The sequence below is a fragment of the Bombus terrestris genome, chromosome 11, assembly GCF_910591885.1.
Source record: "Bombus terrestris chromosome 11, iyBomTerr1.2, whole genome shotgun sequence".
Taxonomy (NCBI): Eukaryota; Metazoa; Arthropoda; class Insecta; order Hymenoptera; family Apidae; genus Bombus; species Bombus terrestris.
Genome location: NC_063279.1, coordinates 1953511 through 1971780, shown reverse-complemented (window position 1 = coordinate 1971780; position 18270 = coordinate 1953511). Strand labels below are relative to the sequence as shown.

Genomic DNA, 18270 nt, shown 5'->3' with positions numbered 1-18270 from the left:
AGACTACGATGCCACGGTAAACTTTGATCTCTAAAAAGTGAAAGCGGACAGATCTCATCTCGTATTTTTTGCTTCAGTGGCCCTCGGTTCTTTGATTCGAACTCCGCCTTCACCGTCGAACACATCGGAAAATCGTGAAAGAATATCCGTTCTGGCATGTAAAGAACTATACAGACATTGCGATTGACGAGAAAATCGACATCTCCGTTGTTTCCATTTCTTTCCTCGCGCGTCTCGTATTTCCTTGTTTCGCTTTCTTATCTGTATTTTCTCGCGAATATTTCAGACGTTATGGAGCACGATCTCGCTTATTAAGTTTATACAGCAACCTCTCGTAGTCTCTCGTATTTACCCCCATGGCTATTTTATTACGCGCGATCAATCGATAATTCGTTCGTATTTAGCGTTTCGTGAAAATCTTTTGTTTGTTCCTTTGATTGAACGTACGTGTCTCGCGTCTTACGTATCGGCGATATCGATATTCGTCCCTTGCTCCTGTCAAATACGTTCCTTCGCGTTTCGTTGTAAAAATCTCCTGACGCGTTTGTTTCGACGTTGCTCGCGGTTTTAGGATTCGAAATTTCATTGATGAAAAGACTCCTTTCTTCTGACATTAACTTTCCAACGCGGTTTCTTTCGTTTTGTAACACGCACGCGAGATATTTAGAAAGAACGCATCAAGCAAGAAGCGTGGTTTGTTTTCTAAAAACAAGAGAAACACGTAGAAAAAACCCGAGCAAAAATAGAGAAAGAGATATAAATTATTATACTCGGTGACTACGTCTGAGATACAAGTTTCGCAACGAAAGATATTTAACGTGGCGAGGGTGCGTGCCGAAAAATTGAAATAAACCGTTTCTTCTTGCCGATGCGTTTCTTTCGTATTTAACGAATAAAACGATATTCTCGACAGATGGATGGAAAACAAACGAAAAGGCAATTTAGAAGGGACGATATTAAAATTCTGCGGTGTCTCATAAAGTCTCGTTAAGGCTTCCTATCGTTTTATCGCTCTGTAATTTCTATGACTTTTATCGCGTCGTTAAATTCATTACTTGGTCGATAACTCGATTAACCGTTTTACCGGAGAACGTAATAAATTATCAACGGGTCCGGGAAACGCGGAAACAATCAGGGAAAGCGACTAGACGAAGAAGGAATTCGAGAAAGATAAAGTAAAAATTTGCTCCGCGAATGGTCTGCGTCTACGGAGATTCGGTGCCCTGGTACGAGCGTTCTTCGACAAACAACGAAGGAGTATCGTCGAAGAAGACCCATAGGAACCGGCAAAAGCGCAGGTAGAACTAATCAAGAGTTGATAAGAGTTTTCTTGTCTAGAGAGTCGTGCCGTTCGAAGCGACTATTTGACCGTTAAAAATCTCGTTTGCAGGCAACGCGTTCAAGCAAGAAAACGAGCGGCGACGAAGGCAGTTGGATAAGAGAAAAGGCACCCTCTGTTACGTAACCAGCAGCGTTTTCATGAAATTTTTATTCAGTGTGTCGACGGGGAAATTGAAAATGTACGTCAACTACGAGATGAGAGGGTGTAATATGCGTGCGATTTCGCCTGACTCTTCGTTGAAACGCGCATGGCCGTGGAAACGGCGCGTATTTAAGGGCTGATCTCTCGCGTATCTCCTCACTATCATCGTATCTTTGGATCTTACCACAGACGTATATCGCACATCTGTCCCCGTATTCGCCATTCGTCCAGTGTCCAGTGAATCGAGCAGCGTTCGCAAGGATCGTCCACGTCGCAGTTTCTTCTTCGACGTTCGTGCGTTACCTTGGACCTCTGCGTTCGTGAACAGGCAACAGGTATTCTTACTCCCAGATACCTGGTGTACCGTTGCGTTCCCGTTCGGTTAGATCGCAAAGGCGAACGTTAAATCCGACCCCCTCGAATAATTTGCAAATTACGAGTCGTCGAAGAGCCAGGTACGCGAGTTTTGGAAGGAGGCTGAGCTTTATTCATAAACGCAACGGAAAGTTCAAACTTTGATGACTCCCGGGACTCGTTACTCGTTGCATGAGAATATTCGTCACGTCCCTGCCAACCCTCGTTAGGCTTTTTAATCAATTTTTTAAATTAAGTTACGAATCAGGTTTTTCCTTAAGCTCCTGTAATCGAGTTTCGAACCAGCTGCTTATCAATCTTCTCTTTAAGACTTTGATTCGGTTTTTAACGAGAGATATTGTCCAACATTTTACGCAACTTTGTCTCTTATTTGGCGAACGTTTTAACGCGTCCATTACGTTGATACCGTCATCCCGCTCGTTTCTCTGTCGGAGGTTGTATAAATGAAAAATTCCAATCGATCGCAACCATGAACATCGTTTTTACGCGACGGCGGAAGAAACGAGCTTGTTCCAAACGCAAACATTAATTTCGGTCTACAATGCGGAACATTCTGTCCCAGGAGATAATTCGCAGCGTTGCCTGGCCTTGTAAAACACGCGGACCAACGGTATAACGTACGTCCGCGAAACGTTCGTCGGTCGAAAGAAATTCCAATATATATGCATGCTGTCACGACATTCTTTGCCCACCCTCCGACCTACGATTATTTACTATTATTCTGAAATACTTTTCTCCACACCCGACCACCTCATTTACATACGTACGTACCTACAACAAACGTCCCTCTATTTTACCAATTTTTCGTTGCGAGAAAGAAGCGACGAACGATACAGGAAATTTGGTATTTTTTAACGCGTTGAACCTTTTTTCTTTAGACTGGCTGTAAAAAGAAATATAAATTATCGTAGAAAAATATCGTAACCGAAAGACAAAGAAACTGAAATTTATAAAATCAAACGATTCCATTATGCAGATTATTCGTGATGTACAAGTTGTTGCGTGCGTTCCAAGCTTTTTTCCAGATTATAAAGTTGAATGTGTTCCATAGGGAATAGGATATAATTGCGCGTGTCCTTCCTTCCGAATAAATCTCGTTCGACGTTCCCACGCGATCGCATCCTTTACGATCGTCGAGTTATTCTTCGACATCTACATAGGAATTCTTTCAACGATGATCGTATAAATCATATTACGCTTTTACTATATTACTTCTATCGTGCGTGAGTTATAAATCCCTCTCTTTTACAATGCGATTTACCCATTGAAATTCAAAATTCAATTTCACCATAGACGTATCCGGCGTGAACTTTTAGATCGCAGCGATTAAAACTGCTGAGTCACGCGGTTTAACCGTAATTCCTTATTAAACATTGTATCACCAAAGTCTTTCGTAAATCTTTCTAATCCCGTAGCGACGGTTTCCATTTATTCTCGAAGACCGGCACTATGGGATTAGACCCGATATTCGGTTAATTAGATGCCAAGCTATTACCGACAAAATTATTACAAAACACACGATAAAAGATATTTGACATCGATCGTATTTATAGTTCAACATATAATCTCGCGGAGATACGTTTTCAAGGTATTACAAAAGAAAAGAAAAAGAAACACGCACGATATAATAACAAGAAATTGCGAGAAAAGGACGAGCTTGAAACAGAAGTCTCGTTCAAACTGCCTGATCGTCTACGAGGTACCATAAGCGGTCTTGTTATAGTTTGCGCACAGTTGACATCCCGGACAGCCTATTCGTGTCTATCGTAAGGACGACCGGCGATCGAGTATTTTATTTCTCCATCTCGATTCAAAGAATTTTCCTTTCTTATTTATTTTCAAACGTTTCTTACGAACGTTCCACGTACAAAACTTAATTATATCTAATCCACCTTTACCTTTAATCCTGCGCGTCGTACAACGTTTACGTTAACGCGTTTCTCCTTCTGTCCTATCCACAAGACTATCCAAAGACAGCGCTACTGATTTTTTTCGTGAAAATTTCACGGTCCGTGCTCTTTCCGTGTGTTTTCCTTAAGCCTGCATTCGTTTCGTCACCTTTCTCCCTTCTTCGCGTCGCGCGATAGAACAAGACCGTGAACTAGTGCGACGATATTTCAGATACAAACTCGATTAAGAGCTGACGTTCATTTCCTCTTGAAATCTCCCGCGAGCGATATCTGTTCGGTTTCTTGATCGATCTGCCGCGAGGGTAGCTCGAGGGACAGCTCGCCGAGTGTCCCAAGCTGTTCATCAAGATTTACATAGGTCTTCCTAAAACAGCGCGAGCAAGTAATTCCAATGAACCTTTGTTAACATCCCCTGCTTGTAAATTTAATCATTGCTCGGTCCAAAGTGTTTAGAAGATAAACGCCCGTTGTTTTCGCAACTGGCTCGAATTTTAAGGTTCGTCGGAGAAAGAACGGCGCGCGAAGAATCGCGTGCTCGCTGTGAGACTCGATCGGATCGAAATCGAGGGCGTAAGAAAAGATCGTGGTGGACGGGTCGATTCGAGAAAGAGTCGAAAACTATTTGTCGCTCGTTACAGGCGTTAGTTTTTTTAAACGGGCGATTATCAAGCTGTCGCGTCATCATTTTTCCGCGCGTTAATTTTCCGATGACATCTATTGCTTGTTCGAGTTGAGACGAATTATGAACGTACGAATACGTTTGATCGATTGGTTTTTTTCTTGTCCGAGAAACAAGAAGCGGCGGGCTATCGTAAAAAGACACGGCGCTTCGTTTTATTAGCGTGGAAAGGAGAACTATGATGTTAAGTAGTAAACGTCGGCTTGGGTCAGACGTTTCCACGTATCTCGCGCGTTTTCCTCCGACTCAAAAGCATAAAACTTGTACCACTATGTTCCTTTATGTACATCTTTTCGTCCTTTCGTATTCCGTGCTAGCTCTCTCGAATATTTAAGAAGCAAGAAGCGCGTATCTCGCGAGCGTTTGAAAATGTTGTAAAAGACCAATTTCCTGCGAAATCATACGTGCTGCGCGGTATCTCTCTTAGTAAATTACCTTTTAGCAAAATTAAATTAACCGGAAGCGATTCCAGTCGCCTGAAGGAGATGGGCCGACTTTGGTAAAGCAATTACCGGTCGACTGTTTTATATGAAACAAATGAAATTCGTAAAGTTTGAAAGCTCTATGGTATACGAAAGGAACTTCGTAAAAACGAACGGGCGAATTGGAATTTGTAAAGGTTGCACTGTTGGCAGAAATTACTTTCGTTATAGAATTACGCTTCTCTCGTTAAACAGGCTTCGCTCTAATTCTTCCATTCCCCTTTCGAACGCGCTAAAATATCGCTGCTGTATTGCAAACATTTTATGGCCAACGATTAATCTTTTTGGATGTTGCGATTAACAAGTTTGATACGGGTTTAGTCGAGGCTGAAAGATGGAAAAAGAAAAGGAAACAGAGATAATTTCTTGATCGCCGCAGGGGGTGGAGAGCACGAGGTCACCAAAGCAATTCCAACTGATTCTATTCTCTTAATTAACTATCGATAGGCGTTCGAATTATTTACGAGTCGATCCTTTCTTAACGAATTATACGCTGCAAGATGCGAACCAAAATGCTAATTTATCGCTTTCCCCTCTTTTCAACGCTTTATCGCTCCTGCCAACCTATAACTATTCGTTCTATTGTATTCGTTTTATTCGATCGTAAATAATTGATTTTTCGTGTCAACGTCGCTTTGCACGCGGAAAATGTTTGAACATTCCGTCGAGCTAGGATACGGCTAAACTTGCAAGAACACGACGCTTTAAGCTGGTCGAACAGAATGGCAGAAAGCTACAAAGCGTTCAAATTCAATTCCTGATCTCATTCCGAAGATTCTGTCGCGCGCATCGTTTTCTTCATTCTTTGCTGAATCTGCTCGACGACAAAACCAAGAGTATGGCGAATCGTACCATGGTAAAGCGCCGTTTAGAATGTTACGCATATAGTATATCGTGAGTCGTAACGACTCGCTTTTAAGATGTGAAACATTTCCGAGGAGAAACTTCTCTTATACTTCCGTACAGCGAATAGATAGCACGATGGATATACGATATACCGCGATCAAGCGATAATTACATTTAGATTTCTCAGTGTCATTGATATCTATTTACAAATACAGAACAATAGAAGTCGAGTATATTCCGTGTATGTAGTTACCTCCAATGACTCATTGCCAAGGATATCAATAGCAACTGTCCGCTATTAATATCCGAATGATAATACGCTTCGAACATTACTATTAATCAAACGCATGATAAAATCGCTCGAGTAGCTATATACTTTCGTTTACGCGTACAACGTATGCGTTGATCGATTTGCTGGTACTTTAAAATTTGTTGAAAAACAACCTAAGGCCTTTTCATACGACCCTTCTTCGACGGACAATTTTCCTTTCCCTCTTTACCTTTCAGCCAACAAGTTGTACACAGGCATGTAAGTACATACATAGCAGCCGGCATTCTTCAGCTTCTTGGCCATCGACTACGACAAAGGCGCGTTTCGTTTGTCCGTTTCCTTCGACGTCGATTTAACTCCCGTGGTGTTCGTTTTATATTTAGTTCGAATAAATTGAAAACTACTAAACATTCCAGTCACGTAGCACTGGTAATACGATTTCCCGACTCTCGGATCACCTCGCAGATCACATCGGAATCGGCGTATTTTATTTCTTCGATACTCCGATTCCATCTTGTGTAACGCAATACATATCCCAAACAAACATCAAACGATCCTTTTTCAACCACCTTCCTGTTAGACGTTTTATGCTATTCGCATAATTTTGCGCGTTCGGACGATTCTTTTATTTCTTAGGATAATTTTATTCGCAAATTTGATCATCGCTCGGCGAAGCAAAAGAGCGAAATATTTGAAATTACCGTTTATTTCGCGAAGAACAACCACGTTCTATGTTTTAACTTTGAGGAAGAACAGCTTGGCCCGGATCTTCCGTTGCACGATAGTTGTCAACGGCGTTGATAGCCGCGTTAAAAATATGTCGTTGAACCGTTAACCACGCACTCGTTATCGGAAAATTAATTCTCGCGTATTCATAAATAACGAACTAATTCTCTTGCCAGCGAAAGTGCATCCACTTTCTTTCGTTTTTAATCTGCTCGAAGCTCTCTTCGTCCGAAATACGCGTACAACTGTGTCGAAATCTTCCGATATATTTAATAGCGCTTATATGAAAGATGTGTCACGATGTCTTTTTTTAAAGGATGATGAGCTCAACGATCGTGATCCTCTTCTCAATGACAACCATGGCCATATCCTATAACAATGTCCTGGCAGCTTTACCAACCCAATGTAATCCTGGCTTCTTGGATGATCTTCCACCGAGGATCCGGAAGGTTTGCGCCGCTCTTTCAAGGATATACGAACTTGGTTCAGAGATGGAAAGCTATATCGATGACAAGGATAATCATATATCAGGTATTTCTTCGTTTTAAAACATTCACAATGTCCTAGCTGTCGAGATGAAACTTATATTACGAAGAAGAAAAAAGAAGGACATTTAACGAAACGATCGTAACGTGAAATTATAATTTATAGGGTTCCACGAAAGCATCCCGTTACTGGACAGTGGCGTTAAGAGACAGGACGTCGATCATGTTTTCCTACGCTTTGGAAGGCGTCGTTAAACACGACGCAAACATGATGCTTCGCGCTTAAAACGATCCAACAGTTCAATTCACCGCATCGTCGAGCTACAAAAGAAGAAAAAAATGTCTGCAAACCCCATTTAGAGGTCCTTACTTGGATTCATATTGCATATATCAATTTGTGTTTTTCCTTAATATCGAATAATTAAATCTGATAGTAACGACAAGCGAGCATAATTAATGGCTCTCTAATTAAAATCCCGACGATTTACTCGTGTATCGTGCAGCTTCCGATTTCATTTAAAAATTGTCTAAGAAGTTTCTTTTCCTTCCATCTTCTTGCCAATAAATTCTATAATGACAGCATTAAAGACTTGCACTGGTGTACGTTAAGTTACTTTTTCTTTATAAGATGCGATGACTCTTTCATTTTGTCGTTTTTTCGATAAAACAATTAGCAGAGCTCTCGCGTCATCGAGTTACGATGTAAGATTGAAAAACAACTTTAACAGCCAGTTTTATGTACTATTTAACGATTTTAATCATTTATTAAATTTCAACATTTAAAATTATAATAAACTTGTTGTATGACATCATCTTTTTCTCCTCATTAAGAAACAATGAAAATACAGGATGCGTTAATATCAAAATGTAATTTAAAAAATCTTAATATTTAATTACACGACGATTTTATTTAATCACATTGTAACAGAGGGATTAATAATCGATAGCTATGTTAAAATAAAACACAAACACATTTTGCAATGCACATTTATCACGTCGTTTAGTTCTCGCAGAATAAGCGTTAAATCGATAACAATAAATTGGTACGACTATCGACGAACAACGACCAAATGTAAAGGATTGGAGACACATGCATAACAATCCAAATACACAGGATACTTCGTAAGCCGTACTCTGTCTCGTAATCTAATTTTGTACATTTTACGTAGCTTTGAATTTCGGAAAAGATATTCCCCAACCTTAGACAAAAAGGTCGTAAAACTTGAATTTCTGTCCCATAACGATCAAGCTTGTTTATATGTATACCCTTCTCTTATTCTAATATCTGCAAAATTATAAACAAATGTTTACTGGCAAATTCATTTTTACGAGCCAGCAACGTCGATCGTTATCATCCTTTAAAGAGAGCGAACGCTTATCCACACTAATATCGATCACCGCACTTTCATCTGTGTCAGAACTTAAGAAATGTCTACGTCTTTTCCTTTTGTTGTTATTGTTACAACCGAACGAGAAATGGGAATCCATTCAGATGCCTGAATCATACAATTTGCCTCCAACGACTATCTACTTCGTTGAACAGAAGAATCGTTCGCAAATTTTCTGTGCAATTTTCAAGGCACCTAATCATCGAAGCAGCATTTAGAATTCTTTAAAAGGCCTACCTAAGACCGTGCTGAATCGAACATGTGCGTCTTGTAACACAATTATCGTTTTCGTTAGAGAAAGCCGCTTAACTAAATTTACGAAATTTGATAAACTTATCTAAATCCATTAATCGAATTCTCGCAACTTATAGTACTTATACGCTAAAGATTCGAATATTTACAAACTCTATCCTATCACAGGATTGTAAGATAAAAGATACGATCTGTCCAAAACGATTAATGGAGTTTATCGATCAGCGAGAAGTCAAATCTCCAACGTTGCTTCTCGGAGTGCGGTTGTAGCTATGGAGGTGCAGAATGTGGAGGTTGGGGTCAGCAATTTGAAACACCACAGTGTTTTTCATCTGTGAAGTACGATACGGATACCACATCTCCGCCGACATTTATCAAACATTGACCCTAAAATATAACTTTCCCTTAGATATATTCCATCGGTCGAACTTACTAAAGGTTGGAAAAATTATACGTACTTGGTTTTTGTGCGGACTGTGGAGGAGTACGCACTTGGTCATAAAAAACGCTACCATCGCATTACCACCCAAAGCCGTAATATGCGCGCGAACGATTGCCAAAACTTCCATCACAAAACTATGAGTAAATCCACTCAGACCACCATTCTGTAATACGTAGAATATTATTAATTTTCGTCAATTTGTTATTTCTTATATCCATTCATGTAAAAAACAGTACTAACTTCTCTGATGGATGTGCTCTCACGAATGAAGAAGAAGTTTAAATTTCCTAGATACCTTTCTATGCGGCCACCCGGTAGATAAGACAGAGGTGTTATATCTACACCGTACCTTCCCTTTAAAGGCACCTGTTCGTTTTAATTACAATTTATGATCAAAATCGTCTTAATCATATGATTCGCAAGATAATTCTTCTCACGTCGAAACACTTACATGTTTATGTTTACGTGTTGTAAAAATCTTGGATCGTAATGGCGAACGATTCCGGGATTTCAGCGATGGCGCATGAACTAGGGTAGTTGAATTCATATTACTGTTAGATACATTGTCCGACGAAACTTCCGTATGATCCACGTCAAGATTAAATATCATATCGCTATCATCTAAATATATAATAAATTTTAATTAATAAATACTTCGAGTATAACAAGAATTTGTAAACAGCTTATGATACCTACCTTGTCTTTTAACTTGGTCTTTACTCGCAGAATGACTTATCAGCTTTTTCTTAGATTTATTTATTTTTACAGGATCTCCTAATCCAAGGGCCATACCAATTACTGTGAATTGTATTTCATCTGGCTCGGGAAGCGCCAACTTAAATTGCATGTCACAGAGCGCACAGGGGATCATTCTTCTTAATTTGAAATATACAGACTGAAACGAAAGATCAATAATTTAATCTACGATTAAATTAATAACGATTTTATTACACGTAAATTAACGATTAAAAACTAAATACAACGGTACCTGAAGTAATCTAGCAAAATATTTAGATGGCATTGATGCAAATTGTCCAGTGGGAATTTTCGTTCTCGAAATTTGAGTAAACATTTGCAAATTCCTCACGATTTCCAAATCGTCTAAACCAGGAATCGTTTGAGTATTTACTACGTGGAAATCCTCCGGTGGCCTATCATCCATCAGTAACGATATTCTATCCATATCTTCGATATCATCGACTTCTAGCACACAAGTATCTCTCGGACCTACGCTAAAATCTAAATCTGGGAGATCGTCGTCCGATTCATCGGTATCAGAAGTCGTGACACGTCCATTTTCAACGTCCTATAACAAATACATAAGTTGATTATTGATTATTTTCAATTTCAAAAATGATCAATAAAACACCTACCCCAACAGATTTGAGCCGATAGAATTCTCTGTTCTGTTTGACTGTTTCGACTAAAGTTTTCTGAATTTCTGCTAATTGCTCCTCTTTATGCCAAGAATTTCCAGAAGCAATTTGTGGAACAGAGGGTGTGGGTAAGGCGGTTAAAAATATAGCCGTACCCACAGCCATACCAATGATTAGTCGTTCACCAACAGAGATCTGTAACTTCAAGCCAAATATCGAATTCATTCCTTTGACCTTTAATTTGTTTAAGAGTAAACTATGCAATTCGTATTCTAAAAATGGTAAGCAATCCGATATCTCCTTGGCATTTAATTCTCCTCTGAGATCTTTCTTGGTTTTACACGCGGTAGCTTGAATGATGCATCCTCGTCCGGTCATTAATACGTTTTCTGGTAACTCTATAGTAGTGAACATCACATCCGGTACTCTGGCACGTTTGCATATGCCGCATTTTGAGACGTTTACACGAAACGGAACACTCGCCTCGTTGTACGGTAGATGACAGAGACTGCATTTACTTTGAAATTGGACATCTCTCTCGTGATCTCTACTCTCTGACATATGCCTTACTTTGTAGGTTTGCGTAGAAGTTGGCACAGACGTATCCGTATCGCTTTTCTCTTCTTTTATAGGTGCAGATTTCTGTTGAGCTTTCTCGCGTTCTACTTCCGTGGCATTAACACCGGATCCAGATTGTGCTTTACTAACAAAAACATTGTCTGCATCCTGACTTGAGCTATGAAGATTAATTACTGCCGCAGTTCCATATGCATTTAACACGCAGACATCATCGCTACAAGAAAAAGAGTAACAGTAAAAAGCGTAAAACAACGTTATTATAAATTACGTTTAAATGTTTTATCCTAATTTTTACCAAATACTAGTTTCCTCTTTGTAACCAATCACTACGTTACAAGCTAATGCTCTCGCATGCGATCGAACTTCCATTCTAACTTCTTTCCACCACGCATCACGACTCTCGGGTTCTTCTAAATTGCTGATCCTTTCGAGAAGTTTGACTGATCTTGAGCTTACAAGACCACCTGTCTCAAGGTACACGCTTTATGATTAAACTTTGCGACAAAGTCGTAAATAAACATAAATTAAGATATCTAAATAATGAAATGCTTACCGATATGCAAAATAAATCCTGGCGGGTACTGTTGCATCGTAATAAATGGGTACTCTAACATTTCAAATGCATCTTGATTCATGGTTCTTATCACAGCAGCTGACGTTTTTAGTAATCCAGTCGTTGATCTATCATTTGCTCCAAATGAGTTGCCTATAATGTACATTGCACTTTCTATTTTTGTTACAAAGAAATAAATTAATCTAAGAACAAAATATTTATCGAAACATGTATTATAATTACATGTCATAAAGAAAGAATGTCTCATAAAGTGATTCCTTGTTCAGCAATGTAGATATTCAGTAAGTAACAAGCAAAGAAGGAGATAAAGAAAATAATTTTTCAGGAAATGATACTCTTAATCATACATAAATTAAAAAAGGAATTACCTAGAACCATGTAGGATCATCATGAAATATGCTATTTTTGTTTCAGGAATTTCTTCTTTGCTGGCTATAACTCACTTTATGAGGCACCCTGTAATTTGAATTTTCACCCATAATAAATCATCTGCAGATCAATGAATTTCGTGAATAAAGTGCACTCGTAGCACTACGTTAAAAACAACTCCAATTATGTATATTCACGAGTCATTCCAAATTGATCAAAAATGAATACGTTCTACATTCTCTATCTTAACTTAAGTTAGATAGAGATGTAATTAGCGTATAATTAAGAAAGCTCACCTTTTGGAGTAATGCTCAAATCAGAGTCACTGGATCTTCGATGCAACGGGGCAGTGGGTTGTGCCTTAGTCGTCGGTAATTGGCATACTTTTGAAACCATAGGAGGAACAGCCGGAAGTGGATAAGACGGACTTAGAGATGCCTCATCTTGTTGCCTATGATCGAGGGAAGGGGGGGACACACACGAGTTGTAAGTCATATTAGCAGTGTTAGTAATATTAGTTAATTCATCCTGATCTAATGCTTCTCTTATATTACAAATGCTATGACTCTCATGTACCGCATGATCTACAGATGTGAATGATGTCGAATGGTTAGTATCTTTTGGCTTTAGTTGATTCATTTCTATGGTGTTATTATCATTTTTAAACGAATCGCTGCTTTGTGTATCTAGAGTTAATTCTTTCGCAGCAATCTCGTACGTTTTCGGATCGACTGTAGATCTTTTGGTTATGAAGTTATCTCTCGAATAAAACGACTCAGTTGTTCTGCATAAATGTGATCGAATTAGCGTGTCGTAGATGATTACACTCTCGAGAGAGGAATTGTAGGACGAGGTGTCAGGTGTACGCAATGTTGGCATGGATTCGCCTAAAGGAAAATCTTTAGAGAACGAGGACACACGTGTAACTTTTGCCCATTTCTGATTGTGGAGGTGTTTTTTCAGAAACTGATTATGCAAATTCTCATGTAAATTTCGAGGATTAATATTTCTGCATGCTCTATCTCGTCTTTTCCTTCTAAAGTGACCATCGTTGTTATTATGATGAAGCGGATGCACCATCATTTTCGTGTCAATTATTCTGATTAAATCTAACATACGACGTTGTCTATTCTTGTGAATTACATCAAAAGTTTCGTTGCACGAAGATTGTAATAAACTTTCGATGCTGGACGAAGTTTTCGACATAGTTTCTGGCGTTAGTTTATTGTCCAGATCTTTTCTTAAATTTGACTCTGCAGTAGAGAATTCATACTGTTGTAATGATGGAAGTGATCGTGATAATAAAATTAATTTTAATGCATCGCCCTCCTCTAATCTTTCAGTGTGTTGCTTATCTTTAAAAGAGTCTTTCAAAGTGATTTCATCTACCTCATCGATCACAGAAGGAAATCTTTGAAAGAAATCTCTATCTATCCGCCTAGGTATTGCTACCTTATCCTTACTTTCAGTTTTACTTGCACTTTGCAACAGAGAATACGTCGAGATAGGTACTTCACAATCATCGGCATAAGATGATTCATTATCTTTCACATTATCCACATCATTCAAAATATCTTCTGAAGTAGGTTCCCTTATTACAGAAATTTGATTACATTGTTTAAGTTCGTCACATTTTTCATAATCAGTAACAAGAGCAGTTAATTTTTTTGCTACATCAATAATTGAAGAATCCGATTTCGTTTCTTCTACAGAACTTTCTACAGGCGTACTCGTCGCGAGCGGAAGATTGAAGTCTTGTAAATTTTCACTACTTTGTCGGCTTTGTAAAACTTTCTCACCTTCCAGATTTTTATTAAACCCTGCTGTTGCTGTTTGCGGATGATCTTTCCTTATTTCCGAACTTGCAGCAAATTCGAAATTAAATGTCAATATTTGATTCATAGATAGGCATTTAACAAGTGGAGGGGATGTACTCTCTTCGTGAAGAGGACACGTATCGCTATCTGTTCCTTGTAACCTTACTTGCGTTGGTTTTCTTTTTAATGAAGGGAAAGTATCGGCTCTACGAAGTTTCCTAAACTGATCGATGACGTCCAATTCTTCGTCGGTTGAAAATTTTGAATCGTTTAAAATATTATAACTAGTACTATCAATTGATGATTCGTTCGAAAAACCGTTAGAACTGGATGTGTTTTCTTCGAACGAAGAATCGTGTTCCCTCTTCATCTGTTCTTTCGGGGTTACGGTATAGATTTCGGCTTTAAAATCATCCTTATTTTTTCCTTTTTGGATAGCATGTTCATCGATATTTTCGTGTTCCTTCGTATTATCAGACAGAGAAAGGGCTGTTGATAATTCATGATCTTCCTTAACATGCTCTAAGGGAACATTATGTATAGACTTTATTAAAAGAGCGGCAACTCCTTCTTTACTGTCCTTAAGTGCTTTCCCTTTCTTTGAATATTGAATACTTCCAACGGAAGATCTAGCTGAACTATTTAACCAAGAAGTACTAGATTTACTTTCTGTATCACTTGTACTAAATAATCTCCTTAAATTTTTGCGAACGTCCAATATATTTTTGCTTTCACCTCTTTCATCTTCCAACGCTAGCATCATTCTTATGGACGCATCTTGAATAATGGATTCAGTTGAAGTCGGGTATGAAACTGGAGTTTTCTTTAAATTATTCGTGTCTGATGACCTCTCAATAGTTCTTATGTCACGTAATTTACGGCAAGGACATTCAGTCTTTGTCATAATTCGCCGAGGACTTCTAGATATCTTTGAATGATGTGGAAAATCATCCTTTACACGCGTGGTTTGTGTATTCGCAAAACGAGGATCAAGGATATGAGTGGAAGTAACGGGATATAACGGCATACTCTCATCGAGTCCTGTACGTTCCTTTTGTGCTTTGTGTTGTGAAAAGAATGCCCTATATTGACACATGCAGGTGGATAGAAAGAAAAAGGCCTAATTAGTTCGTATATAAGAATTCTCAATATTTTTCATTCAATTATAAAGATCACTAATCTTTTTTACTATCAATGATCAAAGTTGGATGCGCGTGTAGCGTACCTACTTATTTCCAGTCTATCGCAGTGCTCCGTTTTCTACACACACATCGTCCTGGTTTTAATGCACGCGCATCAGACCTCGATCTAGCTTCTACATACCGGGTGTCCTAAAAAAATTATATACTGATTAGAAGTTTTATAAAGTATTGCTGTAACTTTTGTAGTCTATATTTTTACGCTAGCAAAAAATGAAACGTTTCTCAAAATAAATAATAAATAGTACGTAAACGGAATATAGGGATAAAAAGATTATAAAATATTTATATCTTTTTATGTAAAAGTAACAACTCCAAAGAAATAGGACACCCAATGCGTAGAAGTTGAAATGAGATCGAATACGCTTGAAATATGCGATACACTATGAATGTAAAATGTATTAAAACCTATTTGGTTCTTTTGTATACAAACGCATCAAACTTTAAATCATATATTTGAAAATGAAATAAATACACATTATCAGTATCAAGTACTTGTTGACTAAATGTTAATGTTTATTTTTGAGTAATAAAAAGTTTAATTAATATTTTATCACCTACTTGAATTAACTAAAAAAATTAGTAACTTTTTAATTGAAAAATAATAGTTTGATTTCTTTTACATGCACTTAGTTACGAATAAGCGGTATAAAAATTCGTACTTGTACAAAAAATGTGCAGTAGGACAAACTTCATCTCTCAGATTAAATAATCAGCATTATAATTCACAACACAGAACACTTCAATATATTTTTAGTATTACCAACATTGTTATATTAAAAAATACTTGGTAAAAAATTTAAGAGTGTAAGAATTAGGACACGATTAACGCAGAACTGGTCTATAAAAGATTAAGCTAAATGCAATATAATGAACAGTATTGTATATACTTACTCTTCTATATCGTCAGATGAAAAGTTCAAGGTATCCTGCAATTTCACAAGTGTAACGGCTGTACCTATCCCCCGAGCTACAATGCCAGATTCACCTTCCAGGTCAAAATTTTGTAAATACCTAATTATGACAAAATAGTGTGATAAAAACTTCTTCAATCAATATTTATGCATTGTGTCTGTAATTTACCCAATAACAGCATTTCCACCAAGGTCTAGAGCTTTCAAGCCAATTTTCCTTTGAACTTCCCCACTTAGTTTAAAAAATAATGTTTGCCTTGCCTCATTTGAGGCTCTGGGTGTTCTTATCTTATCAATCCATTTGTATTCAGGATCATCACTAACAACTAATTCTTCTACAAAACCATGTATACTTTGAGTATGATATCCGTGAGGTATATTTGGTGCTGAAAGAACATTATACTACATACCAAATATAAAAGAAATAATTTCTAATGTTTGATAAATATTCTATATATTTACAATAAAAAAATTGTACTCCACAGGAAGATTGTCTGAATCTATTAAAATCAGAAAATAACTCTACTTTAACAATAATATTAACTTCACCACGAATTCCATGCATTGTATCATACACTGGTATCCATCCAGTCATAACAGAACCTAGAATAAAATCTTATTAAATTTGTTTGAATGTTCTACCGTTAAGAACAAATACACACCACTTTGAGAACCAGCATTGGTATTCATTGCAGCCTCTAATGTCCAGATATTTTTAACTGTGGGAGGAACACCAGGCAACAATAATGGATTTAAGTTTATATAAACTTTCCCTATTGCATCGTTTGCAGAATAGGTATCATGGTCCATTAATCGGATCTGCAATGGCTCATCCTGCAGTTCAGAATCATCAACTTCGAACCTGTACCATTCTGAATTCCATTGAGGATTGAGCGATTTTCTGCATACGTCTGTTTTAAACGTTATATTGCCAAATTTTAATTCGACGTATGCATCCGTCGTATCACCAGAACGATCCATTACTGGCAGATTGCGACCCGCCAATACTTTTACTTTTATCTTCCCTGGCATCCTGACGGATAATTACTTTAATAAAATCCTGCAATCAAAGTAATATAATTTTCGCAATCATATAAAAGAAATTTGGCCAGTATGTCATCATTTTTTATACTAGTAACGACACGTTTGTATATGTAGTATTTGTATATGTAGTAACAGCGGAGGTTATGTTTTAAAGAGTTTTATTTCGAGGAATATGTTGATCGATATGAAAACTAATTTTATAATACGTCGTAATCACATTTCCAAGAATAATAATACTTACTTTCGTTAAAACAATTTATGAGTTTTAATACACGTTTTCGCAACAAATTCATTTGACGTGCAAATTATTATTTGTTACATTAGTACATAGAACTTCAGCTCAGCTAATACATATCAATGTTATATTAATCATTCTAACGTAAATTATTTAAAAGTCTATTAAGTAACGTTGAGCTGACGTTTGTTTACAGCCACATTTTTCAGGTAATGCATTACGTGCTTGTTATCTTCACAGAAAAACTCTTCAGACGCATTAACAAATTTATTTCACACATTCTATAATTTATACAAAATAATATATAAGTAATACTTTTACTTATAAAAACGAATAAAATATATAAATTTCCACGAATAGTACCAACTATTAATTTTATCGATTACTTTATTCTCGTTAATATTCAGCTTACCTATTATTTTACCAATAACGTTCGAAATCCGAATATTATGATTATGTGATAGAACATTATAATTGGAATTGGATAGCGTCCAAATTATTACTCTTTACAAAATTCGTATGGTTTATCGCGTTAAACGTGAAGTGCGATTTCAAATTTCTTCTATATCGCATACTTCTATTTTAGGTTAAAGGACATTAAGAAAATGATATGTGCATACTTCAGTTTCAAATTTATAACTTTATTGCCCGCTGAGCAATTTTAATCTATTATAATGATCGTTTTTGTATGCAAGTAGATTAATGAAACTTATATTATTACGTTGATTGGTAGCAGTTCCCATTTGCCACGAGAAGTGAAAAAGGTTATTCGATAGTTTGTTACCTTTCGATTGATACTTGATATCTACGTTGTACTATGTTCA

At 37.3% G+C, this 18270-nt stretch overlaps 2 protein-coding genes across 4 annotated transcripts; one reads left to right on the top strand and one right to left on the bottom strand.

Annotated features, from left to right (window-relative positions):
* The first annotated feature begins 1631 nt into the window (after window positions 1-1631).
* Window positions 1632-8069, top strand: LOC100647389 (myosuppressin). 2 transcript variants are annotated; one of them, XM_003398645.4, is made up of 3 exons: window positions 1632-1818; window positions 7089-7303; window positions 7424-8069. In XM_003398645.4, the coding sequence occupies exons 2-3, from the start codon at window positions 7090-7092 to the stop codon at window positions 7510-7512; spliced, it is 303 nt and encodes a 100-aa protein (XP_003398693.1). In that variant the 5' UTR covers window positions 1632-1818; window position 7089; the 3' UTR covers window positions 7513-8069. The 2 variants fall into 2 exon arrangements, with proteins under 2 accessions (XP_003398693.1, XP_012168702.1); XM_012313312.3 differs by lacking the exon at window positions 1632-1818 and adding an exon at window positions 6191-6304.
* Window positions 8070-8145: 76 nt separating this feature from the next.
* Window positions 8146-17996, bottom strand: LOC100647511 (C2 domain-containing protein 5). Of its 2 annotated transcripts, none has more exons than XM_048410170.1 (15): window positions 17859-17996; window positions 16830-17227; window positions 16630-16770; window positions 16337-16553; window positions 16148-16267; window positions 12534-15136; window positions 11848-12000; window positions 11590-11758; window positions 10713-11508; window positions 10328-10645; window positions 10036-10234; window positions 9791-9960; window positions 9580-9705; window positions 9356-9502; window positions 8146-9284 (listed from the first exon to the last, which is right to left on the bottom strand). In XM_048410170.1, exons 2-15 carry the CDS (start codon window positions 17197-17199, stop codon window positions 9198-9200), a joined length of 5616 nt encoding a protein of 1871 aa, XP_048266127.1. In that variant the 5' UTR covers window positions 17200-17227; window positions 17859-17996; the 3' UTR covers window positions 8146-9197. The 2 variants fall into 2 exon arrangements, with proteins under 2 accessions (XP_048266127.1, XP_020720893.2); XM_020865234.2 differs by lacking the exon at window positions 17859-17996 and adding an exon at window positions 17453-17590.
* Between the last annotated feature and the right edge of the window lie 274 nt (window positions 17997-18270).

Bases quoted from the DNA above. Each gene is read 5' to 3' on its own strand.
- LOC100647389 (XM_012313312.3), top strand. The intron at 7,304-7,423 runs GTATTTCTTCGT...TATAATTTATAG, and splicing joins CAAGGATAATCATATATCAG to GGTTCCACGAAAGCATCCCG.
- LOC100647511 (XM_048410170.1), bottom strand. From the start codon at position 17,199: ATGCCAGGGAAGATAAAAGTAAAAGTATTGGCGGGTCGCAATCTGCCA. The intron at 10,235-10,327 runs GTACCGTTGTAT...CTTTCGTTTCAG, and splicing joins ATTTTGCTAGATTACTTCAG to TCTGTATATTTCAAATTAAG. The intron at 9,706-9,790 runs GTAAGTGTTTCG...TAAAACGAACAG, and splicing joins CAACACGTAAACATAAACAT to GTGCCTTTAAAGGGAAGGTA.